Source organism: Dermacentor albipictus, chromosome 2 (assembly GCF_038994185.2).
Source record: "Dermacentor albipictus isolate Rhodes 1998 colony chromosome 2, USDA_Dalb.pri_finalv2, whole genome shotgun sequence".
NCBI lineage: Eukaryota > Metazoa > Arthropoda > Arachnida > Ixodida > Ixodidae > Dermacentor > Dermacentor albipictus.
Genome location: NC_091822.1, coordinates 24,895,457 through 24,913,210, shown reverse-complemented (window position 1 = coordinate 24,913,210; position 17,754 = coordinate 24,895,457). Strand labels below are relative to the sequence as shown.

The window sequence follows — 17,754 nt, the reverse complement described above, 5'->3', positions numbered from 1 at the left end:
TTACGTGCAGACAAGATATAGAGTGTGTGGGCTGAAGCCTGGAGGTTTCTCCATTGTCCAGTGAGAACCAAATGTTGCAGGCTCACGAATGAGCTAATAAAAGATGGTGACCTAGAGCACTATGACAAATTATGCCGCCGTCATCATAATTCCTCGTCTTTGTCAACAAAAAGGCTACAATTTGACAAGGGGGCCATTTTGTTCATAAGCTTGCTCTTTTTTAGTTGTTGTTTTATAAGTGTTTTTTGTATCTGGTTTTTCACGCCTCTTTTGTGAATATTTATACCACTGATCTTACGAAAACAGATGCCAGTGGTTCGAGGTCGCGAGTTTGACACTGGCTGAGATGGCTGCATGCAAAAGGACCCTCGTGTACCGTGCACGTTGGGTGCACACCATGAGAACCTCAGGTGGTCGCAATTGATTCGGTAAAGTGACATCGTAATCAGGCGCTTTGAAAAAATTTGGCTGCTTAGGCTTCGTGGCAATCAAATACTGAAATTGTTGTCACTAAGGGTGGATTCTAAAGTAGCTAACAATGACAAAATCTGGCATCACGATGCGTGGAGGCGCTGCTAATTAATGGGACGATTGGGAACATCACAGAAATACAGACAGGATCACTGTGTGCTCACACTAGGGTGAGTAAGGACGAGAGGTGCTGTCTGAATTTCAGGGGAACAAATACATTCGTATGGGCGTGAAACCATGATTTCCCACCACAGCAAGCTCAATCACCCAAACTGCGCTAGAAGGGATCATACGCTTAGGCGCATGGCCGCAAGGCTTCTCTTTATCTGATCGTAGCAAAGAAACCACGACAATAGTTATCTTGCGCAGATGGACTGCAACATATTGTACGCGTACGGGAAGTACGGCACAATATGCAGATCAACAATGATACAAATTCAGAAAAATAAAAATGCACCGCAAGTATATTTTTAGGCTAGACTGCGCGCAACAATCCGGAGCCCGACTTGGCATCTGGGGCGATACACGCAGACAAACATGGCTTTATTCTCTCAGCATCATTGGTCAAGTACACACTGGGAATCCGTTCGAATTAGTGCGTTATGCTGTACGAGTTTCGCTCGTTGCTGAAGACGAGAAAAACGTCACGCTGCGCTGAAAGGCAGCGAAAAGAGTTAACGGGCCATCGCTAAACTTGCGGCGTGTCAGCGATCCGTCATCGCGGGCCTGGCACAGCCGTTTACAAGAGGGAGCGCAATGCTGGCTGGGAAGCAGCTGCACCGACTGCACGTGCACACCGCGTGCTGCATACGCGCGATCCGAAAAGAAGCCGCTTTTTTCCGCTCGCGCCGGCGAAAACGTCAGGCACAGGGCCTCAAGCGCACACGAAGCTCGCCTCCAGAACAGAAGCAGAGCACTCGCACCGGTATTGCGCAAAAGATTTAGAACCCAAAGGGCAGCGCGTTTGTTTCGGGAGCTCGACTCGCGCCACGCGGGCTCCCGCTTCGTCCTCAAAGCGCTGCGTCCGTTGAAGCGAATGACGCAATGGAGGAGCGGGTAACGTGCTATTCAAATTAAACGCCTGTTACGCAACCGGCGAGCGAGTCCCGGGGACGAAAGAGAGCGTCCCGCATCGCATAATCGCGGGAGACGCACCTTAGCGGCGGCGACGTCGATGGCCGACTGGTTGTAGAAGGACTGCACGGTGCGTGACTTATCCTTGGGCTGCGGGTTTATTTCTGTGGCACCCTTGCTGGCGTAGGCAATGGAGCGCCGCGCCAGCAGCACGGGGCCTGACCCCAATGCAGCGCCGCGCTCCAGCAGCAGTAGGCCAGTGGTCCTCGCCGTTGTTGCCATGGTCGGCTTTCCGCGCAGCGGAGCTCGCACGACGGCTGCCGGGGGTCTCCCCGCATTGGGAGTCGGCCGCTTCCCTCCCGAGGATCAGCTGGGCGCGGGCTGGGCGCTGTGACGAAGCACTCGCCGCCGCATCGGACGCGGCGACCCGCACAAACCGGTGTGCCACGGACCGCGCACTCACCGGCAAGACACAGGTCGAGGATGAAGCGACGCCGACTCACGAATCGTACGATCGTGTCGCCATGCACGTCGCCGAAAAACCGACGTTTCCCGACTCAGAAATTACACTAGCGAAAGATACGGTCCGGCGAATCGCGTCTAGTGGAAGGAGGGAGAGAACAGGAAAACTAGTCCAAAACCTACTACTTTTGCTTTCCTAGTGTCACCACAGAACACCTATACAAACTTGTGTCACGACCGAGCCGGTGCAGCTGAAATAACTTGCTATGCGCAAGGCAGATGGCGCTACCGCCCGCTGGCGCGCGGGCGGGCGCAAGAAGCCCTTATGGGGGTAGTGCTCTCTGGTTCAGTCGGTTGATCGTGTGTGTGCTGCTGTCACTGCCTTGACAAGGCGTTAAAGTGCTAAAAACAGTGCAAACTCTGGCACAGGTTCTCTTGTCATTTAGATTCGACCCGGACTAGCTGTAACACCGACAGCGTGCCGCGGCAGGAGCAAATGCAAGCGTCACGTCGGGCCCGACCTACTGCGCCGTAAAGAAGCTATGCTGTGCAGCATGTTCCTCTCATTCGTTGAGAAAAACAGTAAACTCATTCAAAAACTGTGCACTCCCTTGAATCAGCACGAAGGCCTTTTGACGGGATTCTAGACGACATTATAAAAATTAGTCTTTCCATTAGTTTTGCAAACCGTTCTGTCATGTCGATGTTTCTGACGTTGTCCCTTTGCAAATGCGGATCAGGAGCTGTGGGCTCCTCATCCGCATGAGGATACATTCCAACACCCACAGCTGATTGAACCGCATGCCCCGGGTTGACATTCTGGAAGCTGCCTCGAAACATGCCTTCACACCAAGGCGCTGCTTTGGAAGAAGGCCTCCGATTTTCTCCTTTGACTTTATTGAAATTTAGACAATATACAGTTGTCCGGGTGAAGAGGGCTAAAGGTGACACACGTGGTCACCTGACTAGGCCCTAGACACCCTGAATTCACGCAGGCACAGTTTCGACATGGTAAGTTGCGAAGTACAATTTTTTTTTTTACAGGAAGGTTATAACAATTCACATACAGCAATATACAAACACTGTACATTCAAATCAATTTAATTAATTATGTATAATACCTACAAACATGTTCACTTGACCAAGAAACGAAAAAACAAAGCAAGGAATCCTAACTGGATCTCCTATACGACAATAAAAAAAAATGTTCACATGACAAATATGTTCACTTGACAAAAAAGAACAAAGGAAAGAAATTTCTAACTGGTTTATACACGATTTAAGAAAAATCTCTTTGCCTGGTTTCGGAAAGCAGCACAATAGTTGGCATGGACTGCATGAGTGCCCGGAGGTCTTCGACGGTCTTATTGAAAGTTTTTTTTTTTTTGGGGGGGGGGGTGGGGGGGGAGTAAGTCAAGGGATTTTCGTTTCCCTTGCATTTATTTGTTTCAAAGTCGCTAGTTGTTTCTTATGCTGCCTGCTGAACTGGTTCAAGATAAGCTTTCTTGAGTATTTGCATCGTAGGCAAGTACTGCATATCGGACGTCGCCACAGTGCAGGTTTTCGAGAAGTACACTTTTCCATACTGTGTATGTTGGCCAGGTGAGAGAGGCTCAATCGAACAGCCGGGACAAAGTAGCAATTTATCTCGTCCTTTGAGCGTAGCGTTCGTCGAAATGCCTTGAGCACACGCCACAGGTTTCGTCGAGAGCCTTGTCATCTCGCGTTATGTTTCGAGCCCATTCTTGCAACCGATGAGAGTCGGACGGGGCGCGGAACGACACTTTTCATTTCGACGTCTTGTAGCCACCTTTGCAGAGCGGCACGAAACACGTGTGACCTTTTTTGTCGTCATTATCACACGTGCATCGAGAGGCACGAACAAATCACGCACAAATCCCAGCCCGCGCGCACTTGCCAACTGGCTGGGCGAACGGCGCGCATAGAACAGCGCGGCCAAACCCACTCGCCTGGTAGCTGCAGCGCCACCTACGCAGTGCATCCAAACTGGTTTCACAGGGGCCCCTTGTAATGGCGGCCGTTCACGACACTAGGAAAACCTTCTAGCCTCTGTACTACGGCTACAGTGTACTAGAATTGCTTCTAGTTCACTGTACTACGGCGGCTCTGTTGGTTTTGTCTAGAGTATACTAGAATGCGGTTGAGTGAAACGAGCGGTTGGGGGGCCCATGCTTTGCAGTGAGGCGTGCGACGACGAAAGATACTGTGGCGGCGCTGCGATCGAAGTGGACTGGGCCGCATCAAGGTCGCGCCATTGGAAACTGCTGGCGATTCTGCTCGGCGGTATTGTTCGCACTGCCTCGGGTACTACTGTCTGCAATCAGACCGCTCAAATTGTGTTTATAATTGGATATGGCATGTATTTATGCCTTAGGAATAGATGCCTTTCTTTCCTTTCTTAATATCGTTTTAGTGATTTTTAATGTATTTCGGTGACAGCGCGTGAACTGTGGCCGCGGTCGCAGTGTCGTCATTCATTCTACTATGTTATTGCACGGTTCCCTTTCGAGAACAAATATTTTTCTTGTCTGCAAGCAGATATGTATCGCTCGTGTGTAAATTTGCCCATATATTTTTCCATTAGTTGGTGTTGCGGAAAGCAGACCTAAACTTTATGCTTGCCGCTTCAAACAAACAAAACATATCGGCCTCATGCGGCGCCATGTTCTCAGATTTACGAGAAGCATTAGTACAGGAAAAGGCAAAAAACTGCAGTGAAACATTCCATTCATGTTTCCGTCTTCCTCGCGTACCAGAACGCGGAGTAACTGGCACGGGTTCTTTTATGGGCATAATGCCCTACACTCTAAGAACAGTTTACACCCTTTGGCTTGCCCCTTCTGCCACACAAAAATAATCGTCATCTGCCTTGATGCGTTTCCTTTCTTTATCGCTGCGAGCCCGAACTTTCCAGAAACGAACGGCACGCGCGTTATCAGAAGAGGCACTCCAAAGGGTGTAAACTGTTCTATGCTGATAACGCGCGTGCCGTTCGTCCCTGGAAAGTTCCGGGCTTGCAGCGATAAAGAAAGGAAACGCATCAAGTCAGATGACGATTATTTTTGTGTGGCAGAAGGGGCAAGCCAAAGGGTGTAAACTGTTCTTAGAGTGATAGAGAGAATGTGGCGCTAGTGTCTACAGGTGCTTCAGGAACCATTAGCCCCGAGAACGAACGCGAGTGGCGCTGCGAGCGCCGCTCGCGTGACGTCAGGGCACGGACTCGCGCCTGTCGTCTGCTACAGTTCGGGCGTTGTCCGGGCGCTTTCTGCGGTGTTTTCGTTTGTTCGCCCTCGTTCTCTCTGCTTGTATACTTATGGTGGTCGTCTCAAATATATTTTTACGACGTCTTCCTTTGCGAACATTTATTCAAAGAGCTAATTTCTTAGACAACAATGCAGCTCTCGAAGGCAACGCTACAGTGCCAGCCGAAGCGACGCAGACCAGCCCATTGCGGGTTTTTCATACGCGGATAAACAATCGCAAAAGCATAGCCTATAGGAATCCAGTTATGATACCATACCTGCCGTGGTGCAACAAGTATGTCACAAAGCTGGCTATATATGGCTGCTACAGCAGTTACGTTGATTTTATTCCGCTAAAACAGGTTTGCTCACGACGAGTATCATGGTATAATATCGAATTTTTGCATTTCCTCACAGAAACGCTCGGCAGTAGCACGGGGACTTAACTAATACTGGAGCTTAGATTCTACACGCCTCACTTGCTTATTTAACTGCTTGTCAACATTAGGCGGTTCTTCACGTGTTTACTTTTTTTGAGCGGCGTAAATTTGAAGTAAAGTTAATGAAGGCTTACATCTATTTACAGAGTACAAATAGGAATATGCCAATATATATTCCCTTTTCCGTGCTACACGTTCAACTCACCTCTTTAGAGCGCGTTTGTTAATGAATAATAATGTATGTTATGTTCCTCTTTTTTTGTCTATAAGTGTATATCATTTATTTATTTCAATGCCGCAGTGTGTTTTGCATTGTTATTGTGGAAATATTTCACTGTTCTTTCATATATTGTATAACTGCAATGTTTTATGGCCACTATATAAATGTAATCTATATGGCGCTTGATGTGTTACCCCATGCAGCCATATTGTACCTAAGGGAGTGAGGTTACCTCAAGCCGCGTCTGTGCGGCTTTTTTCCCTCATCCACCTCCATATACCACTCCTCTGTACGTTTGTGTGTGTGTAAATGGAAATTAATAAATCAAATCAAACTCACTTGAGAAATTTACTGGTGCTTGTTGCTTGAGGAATATACATGACAAATCTGTTTGGCGAACTGACACAGGCGGCTGCTCGGCCCAATTTCTTTAGTGAAGTATGCCTGCTGGACCGCATAGCTGCAGCCAGAAAGAAGTCGAAGCGTCAATGACTAGTAGTATGGGACATATTGAAGATATCGAAATTCCCCCGGTGGAGGGTCAGAAATCAAGTGAAAGTATATGCAAGGCTTGTGGTGCTTTCTTTATGAATGTTTGCGATGGGATTGGAGCAAACTTAATTTAGCCTGCAAGGTTCTCTTTTATGTACCGACGAAGCGAATAGTTATCCGTTTGTATAGTTAATAACGCTGGATCGAGACATGGTGAGACAGAAGGTGCTTGAATTTTCCTGTTGTAGGCAATCTAAGCTGCGGTGTAGTAGCTCGAGAATACTTTAGCCATTCCAGTTGGCGCTGTAAAAAAATGCTTTATGGTTTTAATTCGAAGTTGTAGTGAACTGATGGGTTTCGCGAACATAGCGTGCCTCGCCATACGGACAGTCGATCGCTACCGTTACGTGATCAGGGGTGTGCCATATTGTCGATCAAGGCTACTGAGGGCCACTATGAAACATTTCATCACTTTCAATTGAGTGGATCTCGATCTTAACAACGAAACTTTTCTCTCAGGTGATTGCTACTATGGTGTTTGCGAATTAACTATGTACATACTCTACATGACGCGCCGTCGTCTTAGCAGCCATGGGCAATTCGTTTTTTGGAGGCCTGTTTTAGAGGTGGATGAAAGTACCAGCAAACTTTTTCATAAGGAATGCGCGCCTATTTTTTTACGCATTAATGAATGGCCATATTTGAATAGAACAACACACCAGAGTAATAGGAATCATGATGACAGCTTCGTTGGGCAGTGTCTTTCTAACATTGGATAACATGTCGACGCCAATTACCAAATTTTTCTTCCACGTAAAATGCAATGCCTCTCATAGCTAAATACTAAAGGAATGTTAAGTGTTTAGCGAAGCATCATACACAACTTCGCGCGTTGAATTTGCAGATATTCTTTTTTTAGTCAAAATTTACCGATAGGCACGGCGCATATATCCATTGCAAAACCTAGTAGACCCCTTTAACGCTACTCAGTTTGCGATATCCAAGCTGCAATGTTTCTAGACTCACACGCTTTTGAAGAAGAAACTGGGGTTAAGGTATGGCAGCTGAAAGAAGCCGACGTATTCTTCGATACGTACAGCGAGCCGGAGCGAGCGGCGTCCTGGCCGTGACGCCACTCGCGAGAGGGCGCCACTCCTAATTCTCGCCGCTAATACTCTCATGAACGTTCGACAGCTTCATGCGCGTGCGTCGTACAAAAATCCCTCACGTGACCTGATCTTAGGTGCCACGGAGGAAGGAAACTCTTGTCGTACAAAAATCCCTGACGTGACCTGATCCTAGGCGCCTAGAGACAGGATCATTTAGGGATTTTTTAGAAGGCGCGGTAGTGGCGCCGAGCGACGCCGTGGCGTGTTCGTACTCGGCGTTAACGTTCACTGGCCCGCGCGGACCGCGCGTTGTTCAACGTTGCTTATACGATGGTGCTTGCGTTGGTTGTGTGTTGCTTGTAGGTTCTGTGTTACTTGGCGGAAAGCCATGAGTAGTGGTGATGCAGCAGTGCAGATTTGGCCTCTGTGAGCTTTGGAACTACAGAATCTGCTTTGTGTGACCCGTACTTCCTTGAGAACTGGGCCGTGGTGACAATTGAAATGTCGAAGTGGCCTAGCGCCTCGGCAGCGAAGTTATGCGAGCCGCGATATGGCGTCGCCATGTCCGACATTGCTGAACGGACATCGAGGGATGTAGTGCTCGCTGCAAGTCATGTAAATGCAACTGCATCGACCGCCCACTGTTCAGCGCTGAATGTGTGTTAGGTGTGCTGTGCTTGAAACGAGTGGTGCAGCCGTGCAGCGGGGTGGTGGAGGAGCAGAGTGGCTTAGGGGGCTCAATTTGCGCGTTCACAGACATGTGTTCCCGTTTTGGTCTCATTAGCGGCTGTCGCGGGACTGTAGTGGGCTCCTTGCCTAGTATGAAGTTTACGATGCTAGCACACATCATGTGCACGTTTTTCCGTGCTATATGTCATTTGCATGACGTCAGAGTTGAAAACGAGGCATATGTCTGTGTTCTTTGCGTTTGTGTGTTGTAAATTACTTTCTATTCTGGAAGTTCTGGCAGTGTTTTACGCAAGGAGTACGAACGTAAACATATTGTCACGAAGGAAGGAAGGAAGTCAACTTTATTCGAGGTCCTGCAGGCCACGACAGCGTTGGGCTCTCATGGAGTGGGTGTCTCCCACGACGGAACCGGGAGGTTGAGTTTCCTGGCGGCGTCGTGGACCTGCTGGACGGCCCAGAGTTGGGGAGCGAGTTCTTCGCTCCGCATTGCTCCTTCAAACTTGCGCTTGTCCTGCTCGTAGTTTATGTGAGCTTGCGAGCACGGCCAGAGTATATGATATACGTTAAGGGATCTGTTGAAATTGGTGCAATAAGACTTGTCGTAGAGCTCAGGCATGTAATGGTGTAGTCTGTTTTGCGTGGGGTATGTGTGTTTGTAGCATTCTGAGTGTAACCGCTTGAGCTCGAGTGAGCATGCGGTGTGGCGTGCTATACTATCTACGTTGTAGGTAGTAGTGTGTAGTGATTTCATTGTATGAAGTGGGGGTGTCCTTGTTCTCCGAGTGGTCGGGTGAAGCAGCGTGGTCTGTAAGCGCGCGCGCACCCTCGTGTGCCGCCTCGTTAAGGTTAGGGACGTCGCCGATCTTTGGTCCTAAGTGTGCCGGGAACCAGTATATGACGTGTTTCTTAATCTCTTTCTTTGTAACACTTCTGAGAGCCTGTGCGCAGACCGTGCCCTTTTGGAAAGCTCTGATAGCGGCTATGGAGTCGCTGTAGATATGGCCAAGATTGTCGTCGGTGAGCGCAACAGCGATCGCGACCTGTTCGGCCTGTTCAGGCTTCCTTGCGATGACCGTGGCTGCATGTCTTGCGGATCCGCGGCCGTCCACAACCGCCACTGCGAAAGCTTCGTTTCCCGCGTATGCAGCCGCGTCCACAAAAGCTGAGCGTTCGCGGTTCGCCGAGGCTTGGTTAAGGAGGAATTGTCCTCTCGCTTGTCGTCTTCCCTTGTTGTTTTCGGGGTGTACGTTTCTGGGCACAGGTCGTACCGTAATCTTGGCACGGATGTCCCGTGGGAGGTCCGCAAAGTCTTTTTTTTTTATGTTTCCTTGAGCAAAGCCTAGCTTCCCTAGGATCGTGCGCCCCGGAGGCGTCGTCGAAAGCCTAGCAAGCTGGGCGCGCTGCTGGGCTTCGACAATTTCTTCCATGAGCTCTGTTATGATCCACGGCTGCCGCGCAGACAACGAGGTGGAAGAAAGAAGAGAACGACGTGAGCCAAGTTGCCTCGGACTGTAAGCGCGCGCGCACCCTCGTGTGCCGCCTCGTTAAGGTTAGGGACGTCGCCGATCTTTGGTCCTAAGTGTGCCGGGAACCAGTATATGACGTGTTTCTTAATCTCTTTCTTTGTAACACTTCTGAGAGCCTGTGCGCAGACCGTGCCCTTTTGGAACAGCCGCGACGGTCCAAAAGCGACGGTCCAAGGCAGCTCCTCCTTCGTATGCGTCCTTCGGGCGTCCCTGGTTGTCCCTGGTTCCTGCTTGCCTCGACAGAGCGACCGTTTCGTTGACCTGCAGTGGTGTTTTGGCTGAGTATCGGGTGGTTTAAGGTGTCTCAATAAGCGTATTTTATTTCCTGCTTGATTGGCATTCCTTGCGTCAGCCGTCTTGAGCTGATGTCGACCAGTTCTCCTGGCCAGGCGCGATCCGCCTGGTCAGCATCCCTGCCACCTAATGAATTGCCCATAGATTTATTTTTTCGCAGTGGCGTCAGCACCATTCCTGTGGCGCTTGTGCCTACCAATGGAGGCTCCATCAGGATCACGAATCCTCAGGCTGTCCAGAAGGCATTCAAGGCCACGTCTAACCACTTCCAGACCATCACTGATGTACGAGCGTTCGGACGGGGAGGTATAGTGTGTCGTTCACCCGACCAGACCTGTGTAGAAGACCTCTTGAAATGCACTTCATTCGCTTCCACCCCGGTGAGTGCTTTTATTCCGCCTCACCTTGCGTGCACCAAGGGTCTTGTACGGGGCGTAGACTCCCGATTAAGTCCTACTGAAACCCTGGACAAGCTATCCGCAGCAGGCGTCATTGCCATCTACCGTTGCAATCGACTGGCCAATAACGAGAGGGTTCCGACAGAATCTGTTATTGCAACGTTTGTGGGCACATCATGTCCATCTGAAATAAAGGTGTGGCCTCTTGTGTTCCGTGTAGAGCCGCTTGCGTCACGTCCAATCCAGTGTAAGAATTGTTGGAGATTCGGGCACAGTGCAGGAGGATGTAAGTCTAGTTTGCGTTGCCGCACCTGTGGGGATGGTCATTCTCCAAGTGAATGCTCTACTCAATCTCAAAAGTGCTGCCTCTGTGGGGGAGAACACCCAGCAGACTATTCGAACTGCTCAGCTCGCGCTCAAGAAATACAAATTCTTGAAATAATCGACCGCCATCGTTGCTCCCGAAGAGATGCAATTTCAGCTATCAAAGACAGGGCCTTCGGATACTCTGGTGTTACAGCGCGCAACACTCCGAGCATGGATCTTAACCTCTCAGAAGCAATTGACTCTGCTGTGGAAAAAGCAATGGCTAAAGCGATGGATAAATTGATATCCAGTCTCTCTGACTGCTTAGCGCAAATCATTTCCAGTCACATGATGCAAATAATGCAGCCAACTAGGACACCAATACAGTGCCCAGTATCTAACGCCACACCTCGAACGCCTAGCAACGAGGTAGAGACGCCTTCCACAGTTGAAGAATATTCCACAGACACTACTTCGCTAGTCCAAACACGCGAGGATGAGCCCTCTTATTCAGACACTGTTATTGTCACAGACATGGAACTTGACACTCGAGCTCCCAAACGTATGGGGTCCCCAATTTCAAAAACTATGAAACCCAAATCAAAAAAGAGTCAACCAACTCCTGTGCTTACAGAACGTATTCTAAAGGCGGCAGTTGCCGCTGCTGTGCGTTCAACACCATTGGACAGTTGAAAGTGCTGCAGTGGAACTGTCGTTCTATATTTTCAGCTTCAACAGATTTATCTTGCCTATCTATTCAATTCAATCCAGATATCTTACTTCTTCAAGAAACGTGGCTTTCACCAGAGAAAAATTTTCATTTAAAAGGTGTTCGGTCCTTCCGATTAGATAGAGACTCGCGAGGTGGAGGATTAATGATACTTGTTTCCAGTAAAATTTGTCACAAGGCAAAAATTTCTTTTCAAATCATGGACTGCGACTGTGAAATTTTGGCCATAGATTTATGTCTCCCAGGATACCATCCATTTTCAATTATAAATGCTTATTTCCCCATCGGTGTGCAAAGTACGCGTCAACTTGGTAGGGCTGTGGCTGCATGTAGAAAAGAAATTTTGTTTGTAGGGGATTTTAATTCACATCACGTGTCGTGGGGACAAAAAACAGATTTGTGTGGTAAGCGACTTTGGGAGTGGACTATTGATAGTCACCTTTCATGTCAGAACACAGGACAAGTAACGTTTGTTAGAGGACCCTTCCGTTCAGTGTTAGATTTGACATTTTGTAGCGCTGGCATCAAGGTTTTGTCGTGGGTAGCGGTTGAATCAGCAACCAACAGCGATCATCTTCCTGTGTCATTTGAAATCAATTGTCAAATAACATCTTTAGATTACCGGGCATGCACATTTATGGACCATACGAAATTTAAGACTTTCTTGCGTTCTGCCGTTTCGAAACTTGCCAATGCCAATGATAAGGAAATCGCTTCAACCATTTGCTCAATTCTAGAGGATTCCCGGAAGCAAGCTGAATTTGTCATCCCTTTGGCTAAACGCACCGCTTGTCGTTGGTGGAATAACGAGTGTACGCGGGACTATAGAAAAAGAAAGGCCGCTTGGAAAACGCTTCTGCATAATCAGTGCCCGACCAATTGGAAAAATTATCAGTTTTATTCTGGTGTATTTAAGCGTACTGTTAATCGAGCCAAAGAGGAATACGATATTAGACATTACGATTATCTATCTAATTCAAAAAATAAGCGTGCTTTCTTTTCATTCCTTCGAGCTAGAAAGGTGCTACCAACACCCTTAACATTAGATTCAATTGTTTTGACCCCACAGGAACTGAGCGCCTCCCTAGCAGGGATTGCTGAAGGCTTAGAAAATCGATTTACGGCCAGGCTTCCGGCTATTCATTCTACATTAGGTCCTTGGGATGACTTTACTCCAATTTCCTTAGCTGAACTAAATGAGACTTCACTATGTTTACCGAATTCAGCCCCTGGTCCTGATGGCGTTACAAATGCAATGTTAAAAATATTGTTACAGGAATCGCCTAGCGTTCTTTTAGACCTGGTGAATTATTCAATTAAATATGCATGGATTCCGTTGCACTGGAAGCTTGCCAAGGTAATATTGATGCTTAAGAAACAAGAAGGAAGGTATGCATTAGAGAACATTAGGCCCATTGCGCTTACATCAAACGTAGTAAAATTCATTGAGAGGCTCCTTCACCGTCGCATCATGAAATGTGTTAATGATAATTCCCTTCTTAGTCCCTGTCAGATTGGTTTCAGGGCCGGCTGCTCCATCTGGCATGCCCACGTCGACTTAGAAAGCCGAATACAACTCGCTCGACGTCATAGGCAATACGCTGCCTTAGTGACGCTCGATATCGCTAAAGCATACGACACTGTGGAGCACACAATATTGATCAATCGGTTAACTTCCTGTGGTGTTCCTGGGTATATAGTAGCGTGGATTCGGTCTTTCTTAGGTGAAAGAGAATTCTATTGCTACGCAAGCGGCGTTTGTTCTTCTAGACACAAACAAACGAGAGGCGTACCGCAAGGCTCAGTTCTTTCCCCGGTACTTTTTAATATTCTCATGAGCACATTACCTTGTCATCAAGAAATAACTACTTATGTTTATGCAGACGATATTGCGTTTTTTGCATCTGCAAACGACATCCACACGCTATACCAACGGCTGCAAACTTACCTTTATGATCTGGAGAGGTGGTTAGATACTAGTCACTTCACCCTCAATGCCAGCAAATGTGCTGTTCTCGTATTTCCGATACGTGACATAGTGCACATTTCATTGTCTTACCACCTTCAAGACATACCACAGGTGGAATCGGTTAAATACCTCGGAATTATTTATAATGCCTCTCTCAACTGGCGCTCACACATAGATCATTTGACTGGGAAAGGTACCCGTGCAATTGGCATATTGCGTAGGCTGAGCAGTCGTCGAATAGGATTGAGAAGAGATACACTCCTAATGATATATCGTATGTACGTTCGCCCTGTATTAGAATTTGGTTGCGTGCTCTTCTCTGGAGCTCCAGCCTACATGTCCCGTCCTCTAATCCTCTTAGAAAGAGAAGCATTACGTCTGTGTTTAGGTCTTCCTAAATTTGTTGCAAATTCTATTCTTTATCTAGAATCCCGTGTTCCGCCACTTCCGTGCAGGTTCCGGCTTTTCACGGTGCAGACGTTCTTAAGGATTTACGAATCACCACTGCGTCATCCCCAAATAATCTTTATTTCACAACCTGCGTTGTTTTTCGGTGTCATCTGGCCGCGACTACATAATCCGCAAATTATATTTGTGCAAAAATTACTTGACTCTTTGGGCGTGCGCATATGCGATGTTCTTCCTATTACCGACAGAGCTGTTGCCACGGATACTCAATTTGATGACATCTTTCCTAATAATGCAAAATTACTTCCACACCATATTCTAGACGGTATATTGCATGATCATCTGAAAAACCTTCAAACAAACGTTGTAATTGCTACAGATGCTTCACAATGTGCAGAAAAGTCAGGTGTAGGAATTTTTTCCCCGATTCTCGATTGGACATTTTCTCTTCGGCTGCCAGATTTCATACCGATTTTTTTAGCCGAATTCATGGCCGTGGTGCTGGCATTACGCAAGTTAGGACCATCAATTACGTCAGCCGTGATAGTCACTGATTCTTTATCACTGTGCTCATCCCTTACTGCTTCTAGTGATTCTCGCGTGATGAGGACATTTCAATCATTGGTACCTGCTTACTTGAGAAACGTGCGTTTGATTTGGGTGCCTGGCCATAAAGGACTAATCATTAATGAAATTGCAGACTCTCTAGCCAAGGCATCGATAAGTGGCCCGATTCTTCCTTGCTGCCCTTTGACTGCTTATGTTACTGCAGCTAGATTTCGCAGGAGTATCATTATACAATCAGTATCAGGCTCCGCAATTACTAACTCTGCGGATTACGGACATCTCCTGCACCCTTGGAACAGAGATTTTTGCCGAACACGGAAAATTGAAGTGTCTATCACGAAGCTGCGCTGCCGTATACCTGCATTGAACTTCTACCTCCACAGGTCTGGTCTGGTCCCCTCACCATTATGCTCATTCTGTGGCGAAGCAGAGACAATCGACCATTTCTTGTTCTCTTGCAGACGTTTTTCTATTATAAGAAAACGACTACTCGAAATCCCGCTTCGCTCTATTGGTCTAACTTTATCAGTGCCTGTGATCCTGTCTTTTGGAGCCTCCATTGTTGGGTTCAGCAACAGAAATGTTTGCTTGGCGATCCAAAATTACCTCATTGAAACCAATCGATTTCCATGTTAGATTGATCGTTCTCCCTCCCAACCATAGCTTTTTTTTATTTGTTATCTTTTATTGATTATTATTGTTATTATTATTATTATCTTATACCCGGTTTTCATCTGATTATTTCCTTTTTCTCCAAACACAAAACGTTTACTTTTAAACCCACACGTCCAAATTGTTAACTCCCTTGTTATCATTATTATTTTTAGGCACCTAATTAAACCGCCCGATTCTTGGCCAATCCCCCACTGTGGGTATGTGCCACGGCCACTAAGGACAACAACAACAACAACAACAACAACTGCTCGAAACGCGCCTATCAACCAGATTCACCTAGTTCTGCATGAAACACCTCGTGTGTAACATTTGGTGGAGCTGTGCGGGGTAACTCCCACGACCTACAACGGAGCCATCAGCACAAGAACTACGCCGAAGCCGTCGCCTCGCCGGACTTTCGCCGTCGCGCTTTATCATGACCACAGAGCTAAATACCCTCACCAGCAGTGCCTCAATTGGCGAGCCCAGTCCCTATCCGGCACTACCGAGAGCCACGCACGTTCTCGGCGAAGCCAGAAGAAGATGTGGATGAGTGGCTTACCTATTACGAAAGGGTAAGCCAATACAATAACTGAATAACTGGAACGCTGCCGGTCAGCTTAGGAACGTTGTTTTCTTCTTGGCCGACATGGCGTTGGTATGGTATGACAACCACGCAGGCATGGTAACTACATGGACACGCATCGTTGAAGAGATCAAGGAGTGTTTCGGTGACTCAGATGCAAAAAAGAAACGTGGGGAATTGACATTAGTCCAGAGAGCTCAGGTACCCGACGAGACTTGCACTACCTATATCGAATAAATTTTGAAGCTGTGCCGAACCGTCAACCCTCAAATGACAGAGGAAGATAAAGTGGGGCACGTCGTAAAAGGAATAGTGGAAGACGTGTACAACTTCCTCATTGGTAAAAAGAAGTTGAACACTTCATCAGAACTGATACTGCAATGCCGTGCGTTCGAGGCGCTGAAGACATGGCGAATTACACCTAAGTTTGGACGGCTGGCCAATGTAACGACCGTAGCAAGTGTTGACATGAGTCCTCCGCACCCAGCCCTTTTGTCCGCCATCCGCCAGATAGTCCGCGAGGAGCTCCAGCGGCATGACGAACAGGCACGCTATGCGGCGCCACGCTGCAGCTCCTCTGTTTTCCGAGGCACTCTTTGGGCACCTCCTTCGGCTACTTGGGACCACTCGGTGAACGTCGCGGATCTTAACGGCTCCAGAGACGAACCGCATTACGGTACGACCGAACCACCACGCAATGATTCGCCGCCTCAACGTTTTGATCCACGCCCACGCAACTTTCGTCCACGAAGACTTGCCGCTACCTATATACGACTTCCAAGGGGAAGAGGCTTGTTACCCTCAACCGATGTCTTCGGCAGAATACTTCAATCCGCATTCTGAAGTTCGCCCTTTGTCAGTGTGTTACTTCTGTGCGATGCCTGGCCATATAGCTAGGTACTGTAGCCGACGCCGAGCATCTAACTACGGACCGTTAGCGCCGACTATGCGGTGTCAGGATTGGGGGCTCAATCCCATCGCTCGTGATCCGTTGTCAAGATTGGAGTATGAATTCGAAGGTAGCTGGCCCATGCCATCGTCCAACTTATCCACGCTGAGGACGTTGATGAAGGGAAGGATTGCTTCTCATCGAGAACGAGGAATATGGGTTTACTTACAGTATTTACATGCAGTTCATCAGTCTAGCATGACTGCGAGAGAAAGTACGTCAGTCTAACACGACTGCTTGAGAGAGTGTCTCAGTCGAACATGACTGCTCAAGAAAGTGCGTCGAGCATCCGCACAACAGCAGTTTTTAAGCACTCGGTCCTCCCACGATACAATGTGACGTGAACGCTCGTTTAGTCCCCGTAAACTAGCCGCCTCTCCGCGGGACGGTTTACACACACACACGCACGTGTTCACGGTCCGAAACCGACACCACACGAATTTCGTAGAACTCGGAGCCGCCCTAGTAGCAGATCAGGTCCGCGTTGTCGTGTTGCGCACAAAGCCTGCTTCGTCGAACTCCTTCAGTCACAACGGCGACGAGGCTAGAGCGTAATGGTGGCGGTTTCAGCACAAAGCCTGCTTCGTCAAACGCATCCTAGCTGAAGCGACGGAGAGTGGAGGACGTGCGTATTGTTCCTGACACAAAGTCGACTTAGTCACGCCGTGGCTAGAGGTTGGCGGCGGCGTTCCAAGATGAGGTTGCCACCGCTGGCGTAAATGGCTGGCAAAGTTGCACTGCAGCTGGCCGTTCTTAACAGCGGTCTAGCGGTCGTACACTGCGCACTCAGTGGCCAGGAGACTCCGCTTCAGGAAGCCACTTTCGAGAGGACCGATGCACCGACCAGGAGACCTACTCAGCTGGAGAAGAAAGAACCCGGAACCGCTACCGCTCCCCTGCCTCCGACAGTACTCTGACGCCACCACCAGCCTTCCAAGCCTCCCAATCACCATCCTTTCGGCCGCGATTCACGTCACCATCGCCTCGGCGCCGTTTCGTGTCGCCCCCGCCGGGAAACTAGCTAGCGCGGCCGATGGAGGTGAGGTAGCTGGAAAATGTGCGCTGCCGACTCAACTGCCTCCAACTGTTTTCATGCTGAAGAATAAGGTTCGTGTACTGATTGATGGGGTCTCTACAATGGCTTTA

The 17,754-nt window shown here is 48.3% G+C and overlaps 1 protein-coding gene across 1 annotated transcript in view; it reads right to left on the bottom strand.

Moving 5' to 3' along the window:
- The window catches only part of LOC135897917 (branched-chain alpha-ketoacid dehydrogenase kinase-like), a 114,111-nt gene extending 111,880 nt beyond the window's left edge, over positions 1–2,231 (bottom strand). Inside the window, exon 1 of the mRNA XM_065426607.2 lies at positions 1,627–2,231. Coding sequence (XP_065282679.1) covers positions 1,627–1,827 — 201 coding nt within the window. The 5' untranslated portion in view covers positions 1,828–2,231. The remainder of the gene's footprint in view (positions 1–1,626) is intronic.
- Between the last annotated feature and the right edge of the window lie 15,523 nt (positions 2,232–17,754).